The following is a 24,496-nucleotide window of genomic DNA, read 5'->3' on the forward strand; positions in this document are numbered from 1 at the left end:
ACTTGAATCAATAACCTTTTGACCCAGAGATAGGTTATCAGCTCATGCTTTATGATTTCCACCACGCATAGGGAACAGATCCCTCCCAGATAGACGTGAGCTCCTCCTGGAATATGTCATAAAACCCTCTTTGTCACAACAATAATTTGTAAGCACTATGAAGTCATGCCACACAGTATGAGAAATCTACACTTAACGTAAAGAATGATGACAACACATGCAGCAGAACATGGAATAATTATTGCTGTTTCATTGCATCAAGCTAAACATATCCACCAATACAATTAGCAGTCCACATGCAATGATACATGCCTAAACTATAGGCCATACAGATGCTGCAAACTCTCCCAACACCAGTGATCCCCATACCTCCACACTTTATGAAGAAGCTGGATTGGTAGTTAGTGTAAAATGATTTGATGCCTATAATAATAATCCTTGCATTTGATATAGCGCCTTATCATGTCTTCGAGACATCTCAAAGTGCTTCACAGAATAAAATGTGGGCTGAAGAGACCATTATCAAGACCAGCCTTGAAAGGAGCTGCAAAAGGGGTGACAAGAGTTCGCTAAAGAAGCATTCTTGTGCAATCTAAACTTCTGAGCAATGCCTTGGTAGAATAGGCTATAGCCATTACCAAGACTGCCACTTTGGAAATAAATATGTATCATTAAATATGAAAAGATAATAGAATCCATCATCATGTCTCAACAGCTACCAGTTTTGCTGGATGTTAAAGATCCCATGACATTATCGAAAAGAAAAAGACGTTTCTCCAGATTCCTGATTAACAATCCTTTAGATAGATTGGTCAGTCACTTCATGACTGTTCGAGGGACCCCCTTTGCAGAAATGGCTACTGAGTTTGGCTATAATTAGACAGTCACTACATTTGATTGCAGTTACTAATGACACGTTTTTAGATGTTTCTGCAATATAGATTCTATATGAAGGCAATAATTATTATTTGTTGTTCTACGTAGAACTAAAGTCTCAAGTATTCATTAGTATTTGTGCATAATTTGAAATATAACCTTGGGCATACCTCTCACCAAACAGCAGATGGAGTTCACCACAAAGTTTTGTTGACTACACATTAATGCTTAAATTGGTGTGGCTTTCCTAGTTAAAGTATATTGTTTAATCATTTGTTTGCCATAATGAGAAAATGAGTTGGACTAGTACAGTTTGAGGATTCTAGATTTCTCCCAGTGAGTAGATGATAACATGGGTGGAGGTTAATAATAACAATAATCCTTGCTTTTGATATAGCGCCTTATCACGTCTTCGAGGCATCTCAAAGCGCTTCACAAAATGTACTGGTCAGTGAATTGACTATATTTTGGCGAAATGCGGCAGCTAATTGCGCACAACAATGTCTCACAAACAGTCGTGGATTGAAGTTACCTATTTATTTTATTTAAGGAATTATTACCCCTGGAAAAGTGATCTGCCAATCGACTAACAACCGGGTTCTTACTTACTGCTAGGTAAACAAAGGCGTGTGGAGTAAGGAAACTTGCCCGACATTTCGCGTTGCTGGGAATTGAACCCAGGTCTCTCGCTTGCAAGGCGAGTACTCTAACTACTGAGCTACAGGAATCCTTGTGAGCATTAAGAGAATAAAATATAAAGGAACCAGTACCCAAATTAGCATTAATCAAATGGGAAAAGCCAGAAACATTGTGATCGTGAGGGCAAGTTTGTGAGAAGGATCACCACAAGAGGTGATAACTCTATTCAACAACAAGTTAAATTTGCATAGCACCTTTCAAGTCAGGAGGACGTCCCAAGGCGCTGCACAGTCAAGGATTTGCACCTGAGCTGCGGGTTGGGATCGGGAGAGATGTTGGGCAGGGAAGGTGGGGGTAGAAGGGTGACCGAAGGCAGTCGAAGATGAGGGTCTTGAAGCAGGCCTTGAAGGAGGCAAGGGAGGGGTTGAGGAGAATGGAGAGTGGAGTTTCAAAGGGAGAGGGCAAAAAGGCTGAAGGCCCGACCGCCGATGGTGGGGTGGGCAGGGCGGGGACAAGGAGCAGGCCGGAGCCTGCTGAATGGAGGGAGCGGACAGGGCGGTATGGAGCTAGCAGATCACAGAGGTAGGGAGGATTAAATTGAAATATTTTAAACACTTGTGCGTATCCCATCATCCTCCTTTCCTCCTGTTCTCTCTTAATTTTAATTTTGTTTATTATTACACTTTACCTATTACGACCTTTTTAACCATAAAAAATGTGTTCTTATAGTTTTGCCTACGAACAGTATATTTTTTATAAACCATCTTTACAGCCCAATTTCAGCCAATAATGCTAGCCACCTAGAATTGACATTATCACATTGTTGTATGTCAGGAATTGAGAGGCACAAACCAGTAAATTTGTCCTCAAATGTTTCTTTTAAATAAGCACACAATATATTCCAGTACATCTACCATCATAAAACAGTGTTGTAAGCTTCAATAAAAAGTACACTGGAAAGCGCTGGCTTACTTAGTTTGATTATGTGGAAATAAAACTGATTATTATTTTTGTTTTCAAGGACTTGTATCTTCTGATCTGGTAATTGACCACTTGCAGCAACTGAGTAAGAATTGTGCCTATGAAATACAAACCTTCTGGATCAGGGTGTTTTTGTTTAATCAAGAATTGTTCATTTAGAATGTCCTGCATTCCTAGACCAGATTGCTTTTATCCATGACTTAACTGGTACATACAATGTTGAGCAAAATCCAGGAACTTCAGTTCCTTCCTCTCACCAGCCCCCCAAATCTGTCGTGGCTTTGAGATTAAACTCTTTTTTAAAAATGATCATGGGTTAAGGCAGCGTGTAATTGCATTATTTCATGTCCTACAGATTAATACTGTGAATTGTGTGTTGTTAAATGGCTGGATTTTGTATCTTGATTTTCGACCTGTTTTTAATAGGTGGCCAGCACTAGTAACCTCGTGTCAAGTAGTACACCAACTACTCTGGCTGTAAATGCATTGCAGATGCCTGTATCCAGTGCTGGTGTGACCAGCTTCAGCATTTCAGGTACACTGTTGGATGCTTAAAATACTATAGATGACAGCTAAGGAACTGTGTGATGTTGTTTGAACAAAGGTTCTTATGTTGATGCTTAATTGATTGACAATTCTGTTTTAATGCATTTTAGAATGAAGTGAAATGATAGCAACAATTATGTTTTTGTTCAATACATTTTACATAATCTGACATAATTTACCTTTAATTTATTTCTATGTGAAATCTACTCTGATTTTAAAATGGATAAGGAGAAAAGATATCGCACTGTTATTTCTTGAAAGAAACAATCAGAATCAAGCAATTGTTTTCTTTTCCTTTATCTTGAGTCAATTCTTCTGTATATCTTATATTGTAAGAAAAAATATTTAAAAAAAAATCAAATTGAACTTCACATTGAGATTCTCAACATGTCATTGATCTTTCAGGTACAACTGCATCAGGGACGGCCCCAACAAATGTAGCCTCTGTAATCACCGGCCTAGCTTCGTCAGTTTCCACATCGGCAGTGACTTCTCCGTCCCTGACCCCTTCGCCATCAGCATCCATCTCAGTGACGGAGGCTTCCAGCACCAATGATACACATACCACGCAGACAACCTCAGCTGGCTTTATAACCCCTCTGGGCGCGGGCCAAATCATGGTATCAGCCCCCGGACTGCACACAGCTGCCACTGCGCTACAAGGAATAGCCACGCAGATACCCACTAATGCTGGGCTTGCCACCAATCCAGGCCTAGCCGCCATGGCTGCTGCTGCAGGTCTAGCCAATCCTGGCCTCATGGCAGCCCCTCAGTTTGCAGCTGGGTAAGTGTTATTGCAATTCATCACTGAGGTGGATTGTGATTTTGATGTATATTTTGCTTTTTAAAGCATAGAATCTACTGCAAACCATTAAGTGCAGGTTTATCCTAAAACTTTGTCTCTAAGGGTTGGCTCCAAAGATCTAAGTAATACAAATGCTGCAGTACTTTCTGTTTTATGTAGTCTCCTGCGGTACTGCCAATAGCTTCATCTTTAGAGAAAACTAACCATAAATAAAAGCTTTGGTGTGCACTTCTCCCACATGGCTCCCTTATTCTCATATTGAAGGGGCATTGGTTTGTTCTTTGAAACAAGCATATAGAGAGACACAGAAGAGAGGGAGACACAGACATACTCACACAGACACTCACAAATGCATATAGAGAGACATATACAATCATACACTCTCATATGCCGCTTGCGCCACACATGCACGTCCGAAGTCGCCCCGTACTCAGTGACGTCAGCTAATACTAAGTGACGTCAGGTAAACAGCCAGGAGGCCCCCGGGCCAGAAACCACATTTACAGTGAGTTTGTAGAGAAGGTGGGTGTTTGCAGCGGATTCTGCGGAAGACACTTTTCTGTTGGCCCAGCCCATTACCCACTGTCCTTGAAGCCTCTTTCTGGTGTCTGGGACAGGATGACGTTGCTCAGTTCTGTGTAATTTTCTGAAAAATGTACTGTGTTGACTGGCACAAGGTCAACTTCTTTTTTTCACTTTTCCAGAGGTGCCTTACTAAGTCTGAATCCAGGGAGTCTTGGTGGTGCTCTCAGCCCAGCATTAATGAGTAATAGCACACTGGCGACTATTCAAGGTCAGTATTGCTGGAGTCTATTTATCCAACAGATTATTAATGTGTGAGTCTTGACTGTGATTAGCATATTGCCTACCCCTTGGTCAAACATCTTGGTTTGCTAATATAAGAAAAATGAAATGTAATCACCATTTCATTATCTTTAAAAAGGTCCATTCTTATGGAAAATTAATATTTTCGGCACTGTCATTTTGAATTATGACTTTGCTAACTCCTATCTCAATTGGAATTATGTAGCCATCACTACATGTTACAGTAAATTCTGTGAAGTGCTTTGTGATCACCGAGCAAGTTGAGAGGAAGGGGCAGGGAGAAATGTGACCCAAGGGATGTTCGAAGAGATAAGTAGGTTTTGAGAAGGGTTATGAAAATCGTTAGAGGGGTGTTTTTGGAAGGGAGTTCCAATGAGCAGGAGTTGTGGATGAAAATGGATGATTCCAGAGATGGAGAAAAATGATCATGTTCAAGGACTGGATACAAGATTTGAAAGAGAGCTGAGGATCGAACAAAACACCAAGGTTGTAAAGTGGAGTGAAGTCCGTCCACAAAACACGCAGTCAATTTACTTTACAGTATATTCTGTGAAGAGCTTTGTGTCGTCTCAATATATCAAATGCAAGGATTATTATTATTACATATGACAAAAAAAGACTTCTACCAAAAAAAACAAATATTTCCTTTTTATGCAGTGCCATACCCTAAATTGTTCAATGGACCCTCGTTCTAACCATAAAATCCCAACTCTTAACAAGGATGTGATAGTTGGTTTAATTGCTGGTACATGCTGCTGGCCAACAACAACTTGCATTTATATAGCGCCATTCACGCCGGATGCGTCTTAAGCCAGCTCACATCCAGATCATCCAGAACTCTGCAGCCCGTGTCTTCTCCCGCACCAGGCTCCGCGGCTCCGGCTTGCTTCATGTCCCACCCCCTCATCAGCCCCACCACTGGCAAGTAGACCTTCAGCTACTCTGCCCCCAACTTCTGGAACTCCTCTCCCTTGCCTTCTTCAAGACCTGTTTCAAAACTCTCCTCTTTGACCGTGTCTTTAGTCACCCCCCCTTCCCCCCCCTACCTTCCACCCTCTCCGATCCCGACCCTCAGCTTGGGTCCAAAGCATTGATTGTCGTGAGCCTTGGGTCACCCTCCTGACGTGAAAGGTGCTATACAAATGTAATTTTGTTGTTGTTGCATGCCAGCTGGTTTCTGCACTTTATAAAAAAAAGCCACCTTTCTGGGCATCAGGTTTGCCCCCAATTTAACTTTCTGTGTGTTGTGCCTGCACAGCGTACAGGAAGTGATGTTGGCAGAGACCCAATCACCTCCATTTTAGTGCATGCATAGTGAATGTCACAACCATCTTGTAACTAAATAGGTGCTACAAAAGGTGGGTTAACAGTGCCGCACTGTACTGATAACAGCATCTTAATCTGGAATTTACATATTCCAATGTGTCAGCCAGAGAGAATGATAAATTATAGCGTAACATTCTGATTTTTCTGATGATCATTTTCAGAGACTGCTTTTTAAATCTTTTTCACCAAATCTACTTTTTTTTGCATAGATATTTTGCTGAAGATACATTGCAGTACAGCTTACCTGTAGCAAAATTAGTACATAAATTGGTCACTCAATCCACGACTGTTTGTGGACAATGCTGTGCGCAATTGGCTGCTGCGTTTCGCCCACCAAATATACAGTCAATTACTTTACAGTATATCCTGTGAAGCACTTTTGAGACGTCTTGAAGACTTGATAAGATGCTATATCAAATGTAAGGATTATTATTATTACATAGCAACATTTCATGCTCCATTTCTTTGATGGTATAAAAATGGATCCTTTGATTCAGAGCATTTGATTTTTTCATTCTTACCTGTTTTCTTTCTTTTCTCCTCAGCACTTGCATCCAGTGGGTCACTTCCTATAACCTCCTTCGATGCCAGTGGAAATCTATTGCTTGCCAATGCAGCTCACCAAGGGGGCACTCCAAACATTGTTACAGGCCCACTTTTTTTGAACCCACAGAACCTTTCCCTGCTCACCAGCAACCCAGCCGTAAGCCTGGTATCTGCTGCTGGGGCAACTGGACATACCGCCAGTCTCCATATGACCTCTGTGTCAGCTGATTCCAGCCAGAACTCTTCGTTCACTGTGACCTCAGCAGGCGGGGCCACCAGCACCACCAAGGCTCAATGAGATGCGATTCCCAGAATGGGTCAACTGATCCAGCGATGGGATGTGTATTTGGCTGCTTCCAGCAAAAGCAAAACTGATGTTTGCCTAATTTTTTTTAACCTGCTTGTTTTTCAGGATTGTGTCACATATGACAAAAAAAAGACTTCTACCAAAAAAGAAAACACGTGAATATTTATCGTTTCAGACGGTCATAACAATATAGGAGTCATTAACAATGCATAGGCAAGGGTTCTGTCTCCTCCTAGTATCTATTTTATTAGTTCTTTTTTTAATTGTGTGTTTATTTTAATTGGGTCTGTTGTACAGGCCTTTTTGTTTCATAAAGGTGTTTATATCATGTATAAATAGCATGGGTTTCTTTAACTGGTACAGTTTAGGCAGGCCTGTACTTGTGCATCTTTTTTTCTTCTTGTGTATACCGTTAAGAAAATTAGGTTTTTATGGGTTTTTTCTTGCTAACGTCTCTTGGAATGGCTTCCTTTCAAAGATAAAGGTTGTTTTTTTTTGTCGGGTACACTGTAGATTTATGCACCGTTTGTATAATGTGGTTTACTGTCGGTTATTTTGTAGGAAAGATGCAAGGATAGATAAGTCTAGACAAAAATTCACGAACTGGTGGTTTTTCAAATGATACTTGTTTTTAAGATCACAGTGTTTGAACTACCTAAACATGGTGGTTGGGTAATAACAACAAATTTGATTCCACCAGGAATATTGATCTACATGGCTGAACAACTGGAAATGGAGACTTTATCGTGTGTGGATCGTATGTGAAGTTTTTGTCAACTCAAATACTAGAGAATCAATCGGAATCATTGTGGAAGATGGTAGTAATGAGCAAACTGCAATCCAAACTGGCCAATCATAAAAGGCGATATAGGCTTCTGATAGGAAAATTGATTACCCAGTTTCCAGAAACTGCTTTACTTATAGAAACTGGATAATGTATGTTTTCCGTAGAGCCTCATAACATATCTAATGTTGGCTCAGTTTGGAGTTTGTTCATCTGTATTGGAAAATAGGGTTGTTTTGAGACATGAGGCTTACAGTATGCACAGTATGGCTTGACCCATTGCTGTAAGCGTGCACCGTATTGAAACCAAATATTAAAGGACTGGAGGAGAGCATTGCAGTTCATATGGAGTAAAATGGTGTTTGTCATTTTACTGAAAGGTAGCCACCCATGGTGATACTGATAACCAAGCTTAATGCTATATTTAGACTACGCATACATTAGCTTTAGCTAACTGGCTATTAAATTGATTTTGCAATTGAAATCTGTGTGACTGGTGCTGTACTTCCTATAAGTAATAGTAACCAGATACAACTAAACCAATTCCTTCAACTTAAAATAAATGACAGACACCTTTTTCCCCTTGTCAGAAACTGTAATCATCTCCTTTTCAAGGCATAAAAATCGCAGTTCTGGTACTCTTACACTACCAAACTGCAAACAAAATGAATATGGCTGCCTACCAAATATGGCTAGCTATTAAAGCTTGAACCAAAGTCAGTTTTACCTAGCTGCTGTACCAATGACATTGTTTGCATGAGTGCAGTTAATAGGCATCAGTAATTTAGTTGCTACTGTTCGTATAAGGAAAACTGTTGCTATTTTCTACTTAAGTATAGTTTTGCAGGTAAGGAATCTTCAAACTTGGACTTCATGTTGTTGCAAAGTAGCCAAGAGTTTGGTGCAGCCAGTTTTCATTGGGCAATTTAAATTGACTGGCCAACCTAATATAGGCTGGTGTTGCAGTGAGATCACAGGGGTTGAAGACTTTATTTCAAGATATAAGGTCCTATGAGTGTTAAGTTGTGCAGAACAGATATTGTGACAAATTGTGTTGGAATTGCTAGAAGTGTTCTGCTGCAGGACTTGTATGCTTGCTTCTAGGTCTGTTGTTACATGTGTATTGGAGACAGCAAACCAGTTCTGTATCGCAGCACAATAAAGTAATATAGAATTCTCACTGGGTAATCACACACTTTGGAAAATGTTGTAATTATCCTAGACCTAAGAATATTCTTCTGAAGTGTGATTGATCAGAAGTTACAAATGAAGTCTCTTATTTCTCTGATGGCAAAAACATACAGTTTCTCCCCTTTTTTTGTATGCTTCCAGCAACCATTCAGGTCGGATGCTTGAGATATCTGTCCAACTGATACCTCCATTTGGAACCTATTATAAAGCCACCAAATATATTTTAAAAATAAGCAAATAAATTCTACACGTAGAGTTAATGGCTTCCAGACCAGATATAGTTTAAACTTAAGTCTTTGGCACTGTTAATGCATATCTGAAACAGTAAGTATTCAGTAAAAGTTGTCTTGTCTAAATAAATTGATCTAAAAGAGGGGCTGCCTAATGCTGAATTGTATTGGTGCTTAAATCTATTTTCCCATGGAGTGGAAGAATGTCCCTTCTTGAGGAGTTCCTGAAGTTATTTTGGCTGTTTGGTTGGAAGCAAGGTCTTTCCCCTGAATCATCCTGTGGCATTCACACACCTTCTTCCTACTCATTGAAGTGTGACTTGGGATCAAGGTTGGCCTACAAGTGTCTTGTTCTGGAAATAGTATGTAAGAGAGAAAGAGAACTGATTGGAAGTAAGTCTCATGATTCAGACTTCAGATCAACTGAAAACAGCCCAGAAAATGGTGGTTGCTGACAGCTTTCACAGAATAAGGGACTTCTGTCAAAATAGTGAGTAAATTTGACTTGAATTTGAGTTTCATTCGTTTATTTTTTAACCCTTTTGAGGACTTATTTATAATTTCTGAGTCAACTTATGTTTCATAAATGGCAAATATTTTAAAACATGACACAAAAGTAATATAAGATGTAACTGTTTCAATTTTGAATATAAAGTAAGAAGTCATCAGCCAAGGTAGAGAACTGGACTGGGTCTGGAGATTCAGCTATAGATTTTTGTTAATAAAAATATAGCTGATGTGAATCTTTTACCCGATTGAACCAGTTCACACAAACAAAATGTTGATACTCCATTACAGCCTTATTTAAAACCGAAGAGAAATTAGATAAATTCTAATCTGTGGTCCTCAGAGGGTTAATATATTATTCCAAGGGCAATCTGTACCAATCTGTTGCAAAGGAGAGTATTGTTTAGTTGGTAGGACATTGGAGTGAGGGGAGAAAATGTGATTTTATTTCATATGCTCTTGTACAAATTAGAACTGGTCAATTCTATTTGCACCAATGATGAGGGGATGTCAGTGGATCATGTGAGACAAGGTAGTGATAGATTTAGATGAATTTTCCATCTATTTAAAAAAATATATACTGTTTGGGTAACAAGTGAATACAAAGTTTGATAGTTATTTGTCCTCAGTTCACATTGATCAATTTAACAGTCATTCACTGTCCATATGTTTAGTAGAAGAAAACGCCTTTATGAATCTTTCCATGGCTTAAAATTTGGTAATTCATTTAATTGACCTATTAGTATATTATTTAGTTTGCTGAATTCACTGTAGTTCATAAAGATTTGAAAACAAAGCTAGGAATGAAGAGTGAGAAGAAGTTGGATATTAATCCACTCTATGTCAAATGCAAGGATTGTTATTATGATATATTGTTGGAAAAAGTACATTTTGAAAATTCATACCTGGAAGCGCGTTTACTAAGAATTAGCCATAAATTTGATCTTCACGGATTGTTTTGTCCATCTTTCTAAACCTCTTTGTTTTTAAAGCAAATTTGTAAAACTTCAGTTCTTTCATCAAAATATGCTTGTATTGTTTTAAGATTAATACAGTATTTACATTTTGGCCAGGAGAGAATTTTTAAAAATGAAACAGGCCTGCCCTTGCTTGATTATATAATGGTCGTGAATTCACATATCCAAACTTTGAAATTGATATATTTTTTAAAAGTCTAGCCACATCAGAGCATTGTGTTAAAGGCTATCCAATCACTTGCAAGACATCAGTTCAAATATAGCTAAGTCGGAAGACTTTGAATGCCAAATACTGGAGCTGTAAAAGCTACATACAATTTCAATACAGTTCTTTGTCTCTATAACCACAACTCGTCCTCTGTTTGTTGGTGCAAATGATATGTTTTGAAGATGCACAGAACGAGAAACAGCTAATTTTAAAATTAACTAGGATCTGTTCACGCTCTCGCACACTTAGATGAATCTGATCTATGTGAAGTTTTTATTTCTCATATTTCAGATGTATTATATATTTTTGAGTTTTAAAAGCCAAATAATGTTGGTGTACATTAACATGCAGATCCACCACATTTCGGTTTTAGGATGAGAATTGAGATGCAGGATGATAATATTTTCTTTTTTGCACATTTCTAATACAAGAGTATTATCACATTTTGTCACCATAAACTAGCTGATAGCTAATAATCAGGAGACTTGAGAAAAGTTATTTTGATTTAGAACTCTGCCAATAAAACATACTTAACATTTTCATACATCTTTAATATGAATTTAACATTCATAAATTGTTTCTGACAAATTAAGTGCAGTGCAGTGGGTAATTTTGGTCTATGTTATTTTAGTTTTTAACTCTCTTCAATTTGACTTCTTCTCTGTAGACAAGGCCAATGTTGTAACAAACGATCGATCCTTAGACTCCAAGCAGGACTTTTTTTTTGCCTCTGGGACTAGACTGCTTTTGTACGTTTTAAGCTCAATCAATGTGATGCTGAAAATAATTACAGTAATTGCGCTATTCTTACTCCTACTTCCACTCCAAAGCCATTTGCTTTTTTCGACTTAGGATACTGGGTGCCATTTTTGAACTGTGAATTTGTATTTCAAACCATGAGTGCCAGTGGGCCATTCAACCTTGGATTGAAATTGCAACTACAGGGAGAGTATGTAATCTCTCTTGAAACCCATTGCAAAAGCAGCAGACTTAAATTGACTCTGTATGACGTTATACAGTTGTTTGCAGAATTCAGCCTTCTGCCATTTTCATCTTTATTCTTTAGGATATGAGAAAGCACTATTGACCCAAGTTCTGTTGATCAAAGCGTTATAGAAATAATGCCCATCTCTCTCTTAAAATCCATTGACACAGAAGAACAGTGCTATACATGTATTGATTTGATTAATTAATTTGACTCTAGTGTACAAAACAAAGAAATTGTCATAACCTTTATATTTCTCTATTCTGTTGGTTGTTACCAATACTTTTTATCACAACTGTAACACATTGATGAGCACCATGCCAGAATACTCCACCTTTGGAATGAGAGGATGAAACTTAACCAGTCCCATTGCAACACTGAGTTTCGATTGAGCTTCATGTAGTACTATTTGGCGTTTCAGTTGAACAAGCATAAATTAAGGATTAAAACAATCCTATATTGCCCATCTGTTTTAAATCAATTTAATTAAAAATTAATCACATTGCAGCATTTTACCAATATTATCCACTGTATTATGAACTTCAATTTCTAAGAAACATTAGCTGTGCAAACATTTTCATTGGGAAGTAACAAGACAGGTCTTGGACCCTATAAGTAGAACGTGAGCAAAATTTTTCATCATTGCAATCTTTCCATATAAAAAATAAATACCTCAGCATCGCTTAGCAATTACAGGCTTGCTTTGCAAACGCAAAAATTTTTCCTGTTGGATATGATTGTAGATTTAGAATGTAGATGTTGATTCTTGGGTGATATTCTGTATATAAAAAAATTTAGGAAACAAAATTTTGGTTATGGGTTTAGTTCTTTTAAAAAGGGTGATGTTGGTTCCTGAAGAAAGAAAAAGTCAATCACTTTGTGATTCTATTTGCCAAAGGAAACTCCTTCTTTCGCAACTCGATCAATTTATAACGTGGCCTGAGTTTCAGCATGCCTCATCTCATTGTTTTAACCTAGTAAAGATTTGTATTGTAGCTCTTCTACATTTCTGAACAGTACAGTACTGTTTCACTGGCCATTTGTTAGAAAGGGGTTAGATCAACAATATCTGGGATGGGGGAGGGTTCCACTATAGAAATGATGTTTTCTAAAATTAAAAGGAAAAAGTGAAAATGTTTTATTTGTGTTGTAAACTGAATGTAGTGTTTGTCACACTAATAGTTGAGTAATTTTTTAACTTCGTATTATTATTGTTGTTGATAGCAATGCTAAATAATTCAGTCTAGACCAAAAATATATCCTGCTCCTTGCACCTGCTTGACTGATCAAAGAACAGTTGTATTGATAAGTGGTTAAGGTTGGCTCCAGGCATTCGGTTGATGTCTTGGAGTAAATGGTCCATAACAGTTTGACTATCATAACTCTCCCTTTTGCATCCAGTTGGTGGAATGAGAATTTGCAGCAGCTTGTTGGTTGTGATCTTAAGTCACCAAACTAGGTGGTGCCCCATAGGTGGTTTCAGCAGCCATTTTAAACCCAAAGTTTGGGTTCAGATGTGGTTTTGAATCTTCAGTGGCATGATTTGACTTTTGAATGGTAAATATTAGGGTGTGCAATTTTTTTTTAATGTTTTATCTGTTGCGTCAGTGTTGTACAAGGATTAGTTGAAAAGTCCTGGTAACTGATTGCAGCTTTATGCCAAATAGTAACTGCGTTGGTAACCTCATCTGGATATAATTGCCACCAATTCAGTTAATCTGATTTTTACCTACAAGATCTTTGGTTATTTGTTCGGTTTATTTAAGGGCTTTTGCCTTCGTCTTTTTTTGACTTCTCATTTTAAATTTCATGCAAAACATAAACCTAACTGGTTATATGCTGAAATAGTGTTGTGTTTTCACCATTTAAATGTAATTTTATTTGCCACAATGGTAAAATATTAAGAATTTTATTATATTGCACACCTTAAATGTTACTACTCACTCAGTTGAAGGGCTGCTTTCCGAGGCACGTGGCTACCATGATTTGCGTACCTATTTCGTATATTTTCATTAATAGTTCAGCGCTAATGGCCAAAGTTATTGCAAGACTGGACAGTGCTGTGGGCAATTAAAACTTCTGGTTGAGGGTTGCAGCAGTGTTACAGTCGACCCACACCTCTGTGCCCTTTATCATTATCACCAATATCATTGCATAGATCAATAATAGTGTAACATTTAATGCTATGTATGGTCAGTTCAAGATAGTACTAGAGTTGGGCGATACAATATCTTACTAAACTTCTCCACCGAAGACTAATGGAGCTGCAACAAAAATATCAATCCATTTATTCGTACCGTGGTGATTTTTAAGCAATGCCTACCAAACCGCTTTACATTGCAACTTGTATAAGGATGAACAAAAAGTTGAGTTCCTAAGGACTTTAAAGGCAACTTTAATTGTATCGATTTTCAATTTCTGCACACTCAAAAAAAATCTGTTTCAAACATCATACTTTATCCTGTTTTTTTTTCATCATTCTTGTCCCATGCCTACTCCCAACAAATTTCAAGTGAGTTAACCAGTTAGTGGCTTGATGGCGCCCTCTTCTTCCAGTTATGAAGGCATAATAGCCTTGTCTACAAATGTTTCTGTTGCTTTTGTAATTTTTGAGTCTTCCACCAGGAGGTTTTGTTCTCTTGAGCTGGACTACTGTTAGTATTTTCATTTTTTATAGACAAAATAGGTTTTTTAAAAAAAACAGCTATCATACCTGTTATTCCTCACATCCAGCTGAATCTGTACATTCATTGTTTTTGGACTTCTTTTTCAGGAAAAAAATACGAGCCAGTAAATTGTTCCATGCGTTTGAATACCATATGAGGTAACATGACAAAGATTTGGGGAGATTAGAGCTATGTTGCTGTAGCAACTATCTGCCATAAAGGATTTTCATTCTTTTCCCCTCCCCCATAAGGTATCAACATCATGTGAAGAAATTTGAAATATTCAGACGTTTTGCTCATTCCTTATGCATTTTTTTTTAAACATCGCCCAGCTCTAGATACGTTAAGTGAAGCGCCCAATGAAAGTGTTGCAGCTTACTCCAATTTAAGGAAGCAATGAACGTCTGAGCCATTTTACCTTTATTATGCTTTCTTTGACATGTTCCCAGCATTTTCTTATAAACTGGGTACATATATAAATGGTGCCTATACTGGAGCCTGAAAAACTATTACAATTATATGATAATACTGTTTCTATTACTGTACGGTAATCAGTTACTCACAGGGATTTCATTTCTGTGTTTTCATGTTCGGTAAAATCTGGTACACACATCACTATTTATTTCCTTGGAAACCTCTGAGGTATGGAATAGCAATTTGTACTACTGGTCAAAGTTTTATATAAATGTAAAATAAGCATATAAAGTAGAAGAGTGACTTATAGGTGTCAATCTCACACCTCATTTAATGGCAAATGCAAACAGCAATAGGTATTTTCAAAACACCTATTGCTTTCGCTTCCATCTCGTATTCATAGGGAAGCTCTCAAAGAAAGCAAAATAAATTTCTGTTGACTCATTGTTAGGATTAGCTGCTGAATTTGTGCAGCTTTAGTCACCAATATTAACCTTTTGAATACTGTATTTCCTTTCTCTCTTTTGAACACTCTTATATTTTCTGTTCTGAAATCATATTTTGTCTATCAATCCTTATAGCTGTTCCAAAGAATTCATAAAGTCTACAAAACAACCTCTGCTTTAATCTCAAAATTATACTCGCATAAAACTCAATGCCAATATACTGCTACAGTAATGAAAGGGTTAATGTGGGTTGGTATGGGAAGATGGGGAAGGGGATAAATCAATCTGGTGGCTCAGTCGTTGAATGTGTGAAATATTGGATTGAAGTAAATAAACTAGCAACAGACTAAGTTGAGAATTGTGAACACATAGTGTTGATTTAACCAGGAGACTTTTGCCCTAGCGGCTTGTGAAGGTAGAACTGATTCTCATTTTAGGGACTCTCTTTGTGAAGAGCCAAGTTGTCTTGGAGAAAGATGTAAAAAAAACTTGATGAATCCATTTCAGTTATGTAAGAAGAGCACTTGGAACAAAGGCATAGATCAGGTTGTACAGTAAATTAATGAATGAAGGAAATCTGAGGAAGAAAATGAAATCTCATAACAATTTATTCCCATGTCTGCTGTAAATATCCAGACAAGTTGTATCATGTCTACTACTATAGATCAATCAGAATTGCTTGCTTTTTTATTACAGGCCTGATTTTTAGCAAAAATTACAATTACTGTTTCAATTTCAACTGTTTTTTTTAAAAAAAGGTTAATTATAGCCCACGGAAATTGAGAGTGGCAATTTATTTCAACTGAGTTTGGAAGTGATTTGTCACCCAAATAAAGAAATGTCAAACATGCCGTAAAAGTGGCCAGTTAACCGGCGTTCCACCAGATTTTATCAATAGATTGGGATACCCCTAATCATGGTGTGATAACTGAATTGTGATACAGTATTGGAATCTGACTCTAGTTGTCACCAAGGAGAGGGGAGAAAAATTTAGCCTCGCAAGCTATTGTGAGAGACGATTGTGCCCTCTCCCATGGTGTTTTTCTGAAGTTGGATTTGGCTAATCAGTGCAGCAAGATTTCACGTGACTTTGGTTAATGGAAAATTATGGGGAAAGGAGAAGTGAACCTCGTCTGCCGACTTTTTGTTTCCTTACTCAAGGATCTTGCAAAACTTTTAATTGGAATTAACTTGTACTGTCCGGTCAGTCACTAGGCATGGTTGTTTCATTTTCTTCCTCTTGCTTAAAATGGTGTCATTACCATTTGCTGTAGGTACAGGAGCTGTTTTATACCTCATTTCTAACTTGTGACTGAGTAACTCACTTTAATCTTCTCCCCCCTCAGAGTGGCTGAACCTGCCCACTGACTGTACTTTTTGAAAAAAAATCTGGCATGTATCAACACTGGCACAGCAGGAGAATAACAACAGTCAAATTTGATAACTAAACTCTTAAACAATGGGCATATTGCAATCCCTTAACTCTTTTAATTTCCTTTCCCTTCATCATTAGCATCATTCCCCTCCAAATTTAGCCAAACCGCTAATCCTGTTTAGATAAGAACTGAAATTATAGGCTGATTATTTGACTTGCTGAGTTTTTACTGACTTAGGGGGAAAAAAAGCAGCTGAATAACTAAATTCTCGGGCATCAGCCCAATACTTTGGTTATTATTTCCATTTCGAATAGGAATTTCACTGTTTTTCTCACAAACTCCACAAAGGCCACACTTGAATGCAAAAGTGGCAATTAATGTGCTTTTTTTGTGTCCTCTGGGAAACGCATTAAACTCATAATGTGCCCATTTACAGTAATCTTAGTGGAGTAATTCTCCATGGGCTTCATCCCTCAGATGTATTTGAATTCAAGTCCAGACTATTGCACATTAGTATCATTAGCCAAATAGTGATTGTTACTAACAAATGCTGTTCAGTTTTGACAATCTTGTTTCAGATCGGGTAGGGTATTATGCCCATCATTAAGAATACCCTGAGAATAGCACTCATTCTCTGAATGTAAATGTTAGTGATGGTTGTTCCTGCCATGCTCAGTGCTTTTGCTACATGCCAGCAACCTTACATTGTGCTGATAAAACCAAAGACTTACTAATGATTGTATGAACTAAAAATAATTTTTTTTAAGAAGTCTTCAGTCCTACACTAATCTTATTTCAAAAGTGTGAATTGCTTACAGTAACGAGAGTTGGAAAGTAAAAGAAATGTGCTTTGCACTGTCCTCTAAAGAATTAGGGGAACAACTGAAAGTGGAGCCCAATGTGTTATTTGATTGGTCAAAAGACTGGGGACCCCAGTGGTAGGGTTGGCTCCTCTGTGGGGCATCACTTTGTGGGCTGGGTGATATGGATTAATACACACTGAGGTGCTCTTCAAAACTAGCTGGAAGCTGCCGTTTCATTTTGCAAAAGAAAAATGGACTATAAAGGATGCAGCTTGCTTACAAAGGTTTCATCTTCTTTTCATAATACCACTGTGCGACTATGCATTATATTCCTCAACCTTGTGCTAGATAGAAACTCCAGAGTACTTTTTGTGTGGAGAAAGATGGTTTTTTTTTGTGTCCAGTGATTTTTTTTTGAGTACTACATGGGGGTTGTAGGATCATACAAGCTCTATCCCAAAGCAAAATCCAAATGTTAACATTCGCCTAATGCAGATACCAAAGATTTATTTCTTCTTCGCAACCTTAGAATTGTGTATTAAATGCAATTACCCAGCAGGCATTAGTCTAACCTCAGTAATTCCAAAGCTTAGATGTATATTTTGGTATATTTCTGGGATAAAAGTTTTTTTTGTTGTCAAATCCTTGTTCGTTTCAGTGTATTGCTCTTAAGTCATGGCATGAGATAAAAAAATTAAATTGTCTTACTTGGTAGTTTAAGATATAGTATTTTTGTATGTTTTTGGGTGTGTCTTTGTGTGTGAGAACATAACTGTTTTTCACTGCCTAGTTGTTCATAGTTACAAGTGTACATATCCAGTTTTGGACGTCCGCAGGCTTACGTTCTTTAAGTGTGTGACCTTCCTATTTATTGGAAGGTGTTTTTTTAATGCAGTTTTTCAATACAGTATTCCTTTTTATGTATGAAAAATGTATATCTGCATGAACAAAATCTACGTGAGTTTTTTTTATATAAAAAGCAAACTCAAGCTCATTCATTCACAGCAAAATAATTAGAGTGTAGAATTCCTCAGTAGGAAGAAATGAACCCTACAATTTTCAACAGACCAATTATAAAATGTTTTGGGGAACTGGTAACATATATTACATATTTTAGGGCAGATCTACAAATGGATATTGTATGGTTATTTCCTCTTCTGCATTGTATATTGGTCTGTTTGATTCAGGTTTTTTTTCTTAATTGTCTGATCAGACTGCCACTGAACTGCCTTTAAAGGAGAAAGTAGAAGTCGGAAGAGAACTGGTACTTTCTTACTTGCTGTTCAGTAGATGGCCAGCCAGAAAGAGTACAGCAAACAGAGTCTACATATGACCATTCTACAACATACTTCTGTAAACATTTCCATTCTGAAACATTAGCCCAGTTGTTATATTATGCAATGGTTTCTGTAAACTTTAATTTTGATTTGGAATGATAGAAACTCAACTTCGGCTATCGTTGATTTAAAATGGTGTGCAGATATGATTTTTGGTGGTCATTTACATGCATTTTGTATAGGACCAAGAAAAGAGGGATACTGTTACTAAGCAATGTAAATTTCATAATTTATTAACCCATTCATTGTGTCTGAATGAAGATGTGCAACAGCTCAGTGGGTGCAAATGTAAAAGTCCTCAACTGGATTGAACTGTTCCCACGCATGGTGGTACATTCCTTATATAATAAGACTGCATCACAGTATCCTGCGGACGCCCCTGTATCCAGTGCACCTTAATGCAGCACCACAATTGAGCATGTACACAAACATGCTGACTGGTTTTTAATCAAACTTGTGATAGATGGTTGGAGATGACGGACCTTTACCAGTGCAAATGTTGCTTATACCAGTGTCAATATGCTTATACCATTAGCAGATGTGCAGTGACAACTTTGTAGTGTGGGTTCAATTTACCTTTAAGATTACTTTATCTCTAGTTCTTAAAAGATTCCAGTTTTCATTACATAAGCTGTTTCCTCTACTTGCATATTTTGCACTATCAAAGCTGCTACTTTTGAGTAGAGCAGTGTTTCAAAAATCCCCAAACTGACCAGTCAGTTGCAACAAATTTAAAGCTAAAGGATAACTTTCTGAATAGCAGACTGAAAGCTTGATGCTGCCGGTCGGTCAAGATGTAAAGTCCTAATATGAAAGATTAAAGTTCCCACAGCACCAAAAAACAGGTCATCGGCTATTAGGATAGCTGAAATTGATTGTAATGCTAGCTTTAATATAAGTCTGTCAAGCACTGGAACTCAACCCATTGATATATTACTTTTATAATTGATTGTAGTGAAACTCATTCTGTTTTTCACCAACGTAGCTATCTACAGAAACTGCAACTATTTGAATGGAGGTTTTGAAGGGTAAATTGAATGGAAGAACAAAGAGAATCATTCCAATATTTTCAGAAGTGGTGGAGGTCACAGTATATTACAAAAATCAGCACACTGGATTATGTGAGCAGTCACATTCTTGCTTTACCAGTTTCATAATCTTTACACTGCTTTTGGTGATTCCGCACTATTGCTTAGAAAGCACGTATGATTACAGAACAACAATTGCACTGAATAAGGTCCGAATATTTTTAAACCAGGCTAACATGAATTCAGATTTTGGTAATAAAAACAGCTGCCTGTGATGCATAAAAGGTTTGAAGCTTATTTCAGAAAGGCACCTTCCTGGAAGCTTCCAGCCTCACAGAATTTGAGATTGCTCTTCGATGAATTTTTCAAGGTTGCGCTTCTACAAACTGGTCTTCATTAATTGGTAATGTTAGCCCCTTTAAAACATACCTACAGCCCCTTAAACATTCTCGCACCCAAAACGTGAAACATTGTGATTGAGCACCACTTTGAGAGAGACCAGGCATCTTGCAGGCTTCTCACAATTCACAAGCGGGTTAATAGAGATATTTTCTTTAATGTTTCGCATGGGAAATAAGCAGTCAAATTCCTTGATGAAGATTGTATACGGAATGATAGAGGATCCCATAACTAAAGAATGATCTGATACGAAGATCTAGCAAACAAAAACTCCTGTTGTTCAAAACAACTTGTATCATTCTTTGGGAATGTGTCCCAGTTCCTCCATTTAGTCGATTAATATGCACAAGAAGTTCTGCAGAAGAATTTCAGTAAAGGTCTGCTGTTTTAAATTCTTTTCTCCATTTGGGGGTGTAAAAATCTTTATTCAGCATACAAAGGCAGCTACAGGAAGAGTTTGAATTTAGTTCAACCAGTCCTTTCACATAGCCTTAATAAATCATTAAAATTTTACTCTGTATTGGGCTGTTTTTTTATTATTTAATTTGATCTTGAGCACCTATTAAATCATTGGTGTTTAGACAGCGATGATGTTTTGGTAATTCAGATTCTCACCTCACTGTTGCCCCATTAAGTGTCTTATCAAAATTACCTTCTCCAAAATGGATGTCTTCTCAACAGGTATAAATAAACAGATCTATTTTCTAGTCACTGCCCCCAACTACTGGGATATGTTTTTTTTTGCAATGCTGTTTATAGAGGATCTTGAGTATTTTTGCAAAACCAATCTTTAAAGCAAATTACTTATGACTGAAAAGGAAAAGGGGGGAGGGGGTGGGGGTGATTTTACAATTCTCAAGGAACGTTTGACTGTTTTCCAAAAATGCACAACACTGTACATTTTAAATAATGTTGGCTTGACACATATTCATTGAATCATGCAGTGGAAGTAATACAATTTGTAGCTAAAAATTAACCAGTTTATGGAAAAGTACTTTATAATATTGTTCATATGATTCAAGTGATTAGTCTCACAAGTCTACGGAAATTAAAAATGATTGCCTTTGCCAAATGACTCGTGGCCACAGTGGTTTTAAATCAATACCAGCACTAGAATTGCTAGGAACATCTTTATAAATGGACGTATAGTCTCCATTATTACAAACATGTCTAATTAAAACAATGTTGGCTCCAATGATTATAGTCATTTGATAGTTGAATTGTGGTGAATTGGGGACTGGAGTGAAAAAAACATTAGGAGCTAAGTCAGATAATTACTGAGGGTGTACTTCTTTATATCAACAAATTGTATTACTTCATATAACTTACAGATTTCTTTCTCTGAAGCTTTCTTGAAGCTCACCAAGATTCAGAATAGTAACATCACATGGCAGCTTGTCTTGTTTATTACCATTACAGCAATTTCAGTTCAAGTAGTGTTCAGCTGTGCATTGTTTTACTGTGAATTTTTTTATACTAATAAAGGCATGTTTTTTTTAATAAAAGAGTGGTGATGGAAAGCTTAAAGTGGCTCTAACCCTTGCGTTGTGAGCAGGAATGTGACATTAAGTTGCGTGTTGTGTGAAAAATATTTCCAACGATAAAACTGGTGTGAATGCACACATCATTGTAATTTGTATACTGACACATTGCAACAGTAAGGCATTATTGTTAAGCATTGATTTGTATATTGCTGTGTTCTGGTATAACCATACAAACTTACAATATACAGTATTGTTTCTGGCTCAAGATAAACTCGGTCAGAAGTGCAAAGATTAACCGAATAACCATTGGAAAGTTGTAATTAAGAACTAGTCTGTCAGGATATTAAATTTTACACTTTGGCAAATTTAGACGTTTGATGGTGTTCGGTGATTTTGTTATTTCTGTTGCTGAATATTCTGCCCTTCTTTAGTTTACTGATCTGGCTGCACATTTTAGTCTTTTCAGTCAAAACATTTTTTAAAAGAGCTGCACATCCTCAATCCTTAAACACAATTTTTAACTACAACCACTGAAATGAATTTGCAGGTTTAAGAGACTTGTAATATACTACTGATAACCATGATAAATGGATTGGAATTCCTGGCTTGCAAGCTAGAAATTGCTCATCAAAATGCACATTTTAGCTCTTTGTAGTGGTTGAGCATTTGAATAATTGTTGCACCCCTATATTTAGGAACAGAGTCAACTTTGAAGCAGTTTGTAAGCTTTTCAAGTGTGAGAAATAGGAAAGCAACACTTCAATGATGCTATTCTATCACACGTTTTGAAAAAAAGTTAATGATTAATGTAATGTTTATGAGGTTGAACAATTTCGATTTAAAATTCCATTCAGAGGGAGATGCAAATTTTAGCTAAATCTGATCCGAGTATAAATAGTAGCACTATTAGGCTCAAAGTTGGAGTTAGTGGGAGATTCATGCAATTTTAAAGGACAACATTTCTTTTGGTCATACTGCAGTTATTTACCAAATTGTAACTTCTGTTAGTCAACAACACTTTATGTGCTTTTAACTGTTGAACTCAATGAGTGGTAACATCCAGTACCTTGAGACGTCCTTAAGACTTGAAAGGCGTTACATAAATGTAATTTGTTATTTGATGGGATGGAGCACTTGCAACATTGCTTCACTTAGAAAAGTAATTATGAAGAGGATGAGTAGGCATCAGAATTGGAACTAGCAACCCATGTTAGGATCTTGAATGCAAATACCACAGAAAAAGAAACAAACTGCTCCAAAATGAGCTGGTGACAAGTATAAGTGAGCAACCTTTCCTGTGAAAATGTGACAGTTATCTTGTGATTTTTTTTTAAAAAATGTAAAAATTGACTTAATATCCCATTATAAATGACTGCACATTTTCTCAGACTAACATATTGATAGTGTCTGGTTTTGAAGTCATGCTAATGGCTACTTGCCTGGTCTGCTGTACATTGGATAAATATTTGAGCATAGAAGTGTTAATTTATTCCCCCACCCCCTTAATTTAAAAAAAATCTATTCCAACTAAATCTTATTTTCCTAATTTATTATCAAGCCAGATACACAGCGATAATTATTGTTAATCAATGGAATACTACTCGATTGTATTAAAAATGCAAATTTAACAATTTTGCTTCTGTCTGCATTAAGGTACTCTTTTTAACGTTCTTTTCAAATTCATTTTCATTGTACAGTGAGTCACTGCAGATAAAACTGTCTTTAAGAACTGCCATGAGAGAATTCCATTGCAGCTAGATTTTTTGTATTGTAATGTGGTCATTTTATCTAATCATTTTGTATTCATTTTTGTAATGACGTCTTGTTCATTAAAAATATGACTTCAAATGCTGATGAGAAACCGTTATTTCATGTTTATCTCTGCAGTCAATTTATTTTCACAGATTTATCGCATAAAGGTTAGTTGACCTTTCGGTTAATCCCACTTAAACATGGCCTTAAAATAATTGTCTTTGTGTACAGCTACCTTGTGTTACCATTCTGTTGTGTTTAATTATAATGTAAATGACATATGGGTGACTTATCATTAAACTTTTTTTTCTAAAAAAAATCCAGAAACCAGTAACTACGTAGAACCTATTTGAGCAGATTTGGCAAAAACTAATCAGTGAGTTAACACATTGAACCATCTAAATTGAACATAGTATGTTTCTTATTTTCAACTTGGGTCATGAGGATTGATGGAAATTGGAAGGATTTCTATTTCCATTGCTCAAACATGGCTGTTAGCTAACTGACTGGAAAAAAATACAATAGGGTCCTCCACAGAAATAATAAATTGTATGTTGTGTCTTAAATCCTACTCATTTTATATTACCAAATCCACTGTGGTAAAGGTTGAACAATGCACAGCCAAGATTCAACCCATCATAGCTTGAGGGGAGCTTTCCTCATTGTTCGTTCAAATTGAAGGAATAATTGTACAGTTTAAACATTATAATTTAATTACAAAATGTACAGTCGATTAACTTTGCGGTATATTCTGTGAAGCACTTTGAGACGTCACAATGACTTGATAAGGCGCTATATTAAATGCAAGGATTATTATTAATTTGAGTAAGATCTATTAAGGTACTATTGAGGTTATTTTTGAGAAATATTAAAGGGTATTGGAAACGAGCAGGAAAAGTGGAGAACACTGCAATTTTGATGGCCTGAATGGGCAGTTTTGTGCTGATAACATTTTATTATTCATTACTTGTCTCGTCAACATTTCAAATATTTGCCATCAATAATCTTAGTTTGTCCCCTCTGAAACCTAAAATTAAAACCCAAACCAAATGTAATTA

At 36.8% G+C, this 24,496-nt stretch overlaps 1 protein-coding gene across 8 annotated transcripts in view; it reads left to right on the forward strand.

The window, feature by feature from the left end:
• Nucleotides 1-7,018, forward strand: part of LOC103180154 (POU domain, class 2, transcription factor 1) — a 67,269-nt gene extending 60,251 nt beyond the window's left edge. For all 8 annotated transcript variants that reach the window (XM_007895828.2, XM_007895833.2, XM_007895834.2 and 5 more), the window contains 4 exons: nt 2,923-3,031; nt 3,448-3,826; nt 4,552-4,640; nt 6,544-7,018. In XM_007895828.2, coding sequence (XP_007894019.1) covers nt 2,923-3,031; nt 3,448-3,826; nt 4,552-4,640; nt 6,544-6,842 — 876 coding nt within the window. In that variant the 3' untranslated portion in view covers nt 6,843-7,018. The remainder of the gene's footprint in view (nt 1-2,922; nt 3,032-3,447; nt 3,827-4,551; nt 4,641-6,543) is intronic.
• Nucleotides 7,019-24,496: the final 17,478 nt, after the last annotated feature.

Source organism: Callorhinchus milii, unplaced genomic scaffold (assembly GCF_018977255.1).
Source record: "Callorhinchus milii isolate IMCB2004 unplaced genomic scaffold, IMCB_Cmil_1.0 Scaffold4, whole genome shotgun sequence".
Lineage (NCBI taxonomy): Eukaryota > Metazoa > Chordata > Chondrichthyes > Chimaeriformes > Callorhinchidae > Callorhinchus > Callorhinchus milii.